The following is a 2,663-nucleotide window of genomic DNA, read 5'->3' as shown; positions in this document are numbered from 1 at the left end:
TAGGATGCACTCTCCGCGAATAACGCTACAAAAAGGAAATAATAAATGTTTATTGTATTAAGGCTCACTATTGTTGGTTCGGGGTGTTTGAAAGAAAAGAATAAACACATCATACCACATTTCCACCACCCTCCCCTCCCCCACATCCCAAATCCCACCTCCTACCACCCACGCCCAAACCATTCACATCGCACAACGAACTCAAAATTAGTGAAAAAATAAAGTTATACCCATGTCAGTAAAAGTAGACTTTATTTCTCCATTCAAAACATTTGTGACCTAGTAAGCACATCGGGGGTCTCCATTCAACATGAGGCGACCGCTTTTGAGTGCCATGACGTCATTCGCGCATGGCGCTTTTAAATTATTCTTAGAATAGAAGCCGAAATTATACTTCAAACATGGTATTTACCCCCACAATACACTGCTGAGCAATAGGGGGCTCTCGTGGTCTAGAGATTCAAAAGGTCCCGGGTTCGAATCCGGGTAGCGACCGAAAAATTTCCTTCTCAAAATGTGTCTCCTTTCACCTCATTTCCTGCTGTCTAGCAATGTTCTGTCGTCTGCTTTCGTCTCCTCTTTCTGCCCCCACCCACTCACCTCCTTTGCCCTTTCCTTTGGGCTCTTGATTCTTTCTGCAGCCTTTCTACTGCTACTCCTTCGTTTCTTCTTACTGCTGTCTTTCAGCCACACCCCTGATCTTCTGGTAGGAAAGATCTACACCTAGCCTTCTCGGACAAGGGCAAAAAATCTCGGAGGGCCCGTGAGCAATTGCGCACGTTAAAGATCCCTTGGTGGTCTAAAATCGATAAGAGTAGGCTTCGGCCGCCACCCGGGCAAATTTCAAAATTTCCTACCAATTGAAAATATTAGGTGTGTCCCGCGCGCTCATATGACCTTATGCAGTTGCGAGCGCCGTAAAACACTTTTTTTTTTTAATGCTGAGCAAAGACAAAAACGTAGTTTATAAAACTCGTCTTACTTGTCATTTGCCGGGTCTTTACAAGTTGGGCTGACGGCGCTGTTAATAGCGTAGTCGACCAAGGTGGAAGCGTTCAGTGATGCACTCGGCTGCTCCAACAGGAGGAAGGTGTACATGCGTACTTGGTATCTGTGAAGGTGAAGGACACGCCAAGGTCAAGGTCAGCGCACCAGCAGATGGAAAATGGAGTGAAGGTTACATACATGGATTTTGAAAGTGCGTGTTTATTGCCGGGGGGGGGGGGGGGAGTATAATGTTTCTTTTATTAGCTCCTTTTTTTAAATTTCAGTGAGTTGTTATTGTTTCTGTTAGCTTTTACGATTGTTGCCATTATCAAACTTTGAATCCAAAGCTCAGCGTGTTTAACTCTCTCCGAATACAGACAGCTTCGAAGTAATACATATATGAACAAAGGCCACTAATTGGTCAAATAAGATATAAACAATAGATAATGGTTCACAATGAAGGGGCCATAAATGATTTCTTGGAAAATATAAGGATCGCAGCAGGGAGAAAAAACAACGAAGCCGTGTCATTGGGGGGGGGGGGGGCTGTTCAGCTCGTAAGCAAATTCGTTCAATCCGAGCTTGTTCATTTATGAGTTCTTTGACACCGAGTTATTTTTAGATCTTTCGTTGAATCCGAGTTCCACTGTATATACAGAGAGAGGGAGGGGGGGAGAGACAGACAGACACAGAAAGAGAGAGAGAGAGAGAGAGAGAGAGAGAGAGAGAGAGAGAGAGAGAGAGAGAGACAGACAGACAGACAGACAGACAGACAGACAGACAGACAGACAGACAGACAGACAGACAGACAGACAGAGATTGAATTTGTCATAAATGCAATCAATCTGTTGAATCTATGCTTACCTCGTAAAAGGGTTGGGACCAAAATAAGGAATCAGGTGATTGCCTGAGGCGACGTCATCTCCCGGGATGTCTGTAACCAGCCAATGAACGTCGTTCTCTGCGCTCTTCGGAGGGACTTTCTGTTCCGTTTCGCCAAGATCCATCAAAATCAGAGTATACATCTTATCTGAGAGAGCGCAAGGAAGCAAAGTTGAACAGAAGTGCTAATGAATTTGGCGAACAGAGCAACATAGTACTTGTACTTTAATGTTATGGGAGAAACCCAATTAATGAAAATAACAATTACAATTATAACAGTAATAATAACAACAATAATAACATTAATAATAACAGTAATAACAATAATAATAACAACAATAATAATAATAATAATGATAATAATAATAATACTACTACTACTAATAATAATAATAATAATAATGATGATGATGATGATAATAATAATAATAATAATAATAATAATAATAATAATAATAATAATAATAATAATAATAATAATAATACATTTAATAACAACAATAATAATAATAATAATAATAATAATAATAATAATAATAATAATAATAATAATAATTCCTTATAATAATCATAATAATAATTTATTAATAATCATAATGATAATATGGGTAGTAGTAGTAGTAGTAGTAGTAGTAGTAGTAGTAGTAGTAGTAGTAGTAGTAGTAGTAGTAGTAGTAGTAGTAGTAGTAGTAGTAGTAGTAGTAGTAGTAGTAGTAGTAGTAGTAGTAGTATAACATTAGATAGATAGATAGATAGATAGATAGATAGATAGATAGATAGATAGATAGATAGAT

At 38.7% G+C, this 2,663-nt stretch overlaps 1 protein-coding gene across 1 annotated transcript in view; it reads right to left on the bottom strand.

Moving 5' to 3' along the window:
- Nucleotides 1–982: 982 nt before the first annotated feature.
- Nucleotides 983–2,663, bottom strand: part of LOC101850014 — a gene marked incomplete at its 3' end in the record, with an annotated part of 14,238 nt that continues 12,557 nt past the window's right edge. The window contains 2 exon segments of the mRNA XM_013084569.2: nt 983–1,111; nt 1,852–2,017. Of these exon segments, the coding sequence (XP_012940023.1) occupies nt 983–1,111; nt 1,852–2,017 (295 nt within the window).

The sequence above is a fragment of the Aplysia californica genome, unplaced genomic scaffold, assembly GCF_000002075.1.
Source record: "Aplysia californica isolate F4 #8 unplaced genomic scaffold, AplCal3.0 scaffold00302, whole genome shotgun sequence".
In the NCBI taxonomy this organism is placed as follows: domain Eukaryota; kingdom Metazoa; phylum Mollusca; class Gastropoda; order Aplysiida; family Aplysiidae; genus Aplysia; species Aplysia californica.
The sequence above is the reverse complement of the archived record's forward strand: the minus strand, read 5'-3'. Positions and strand labels throughout refer to the sequence as shown.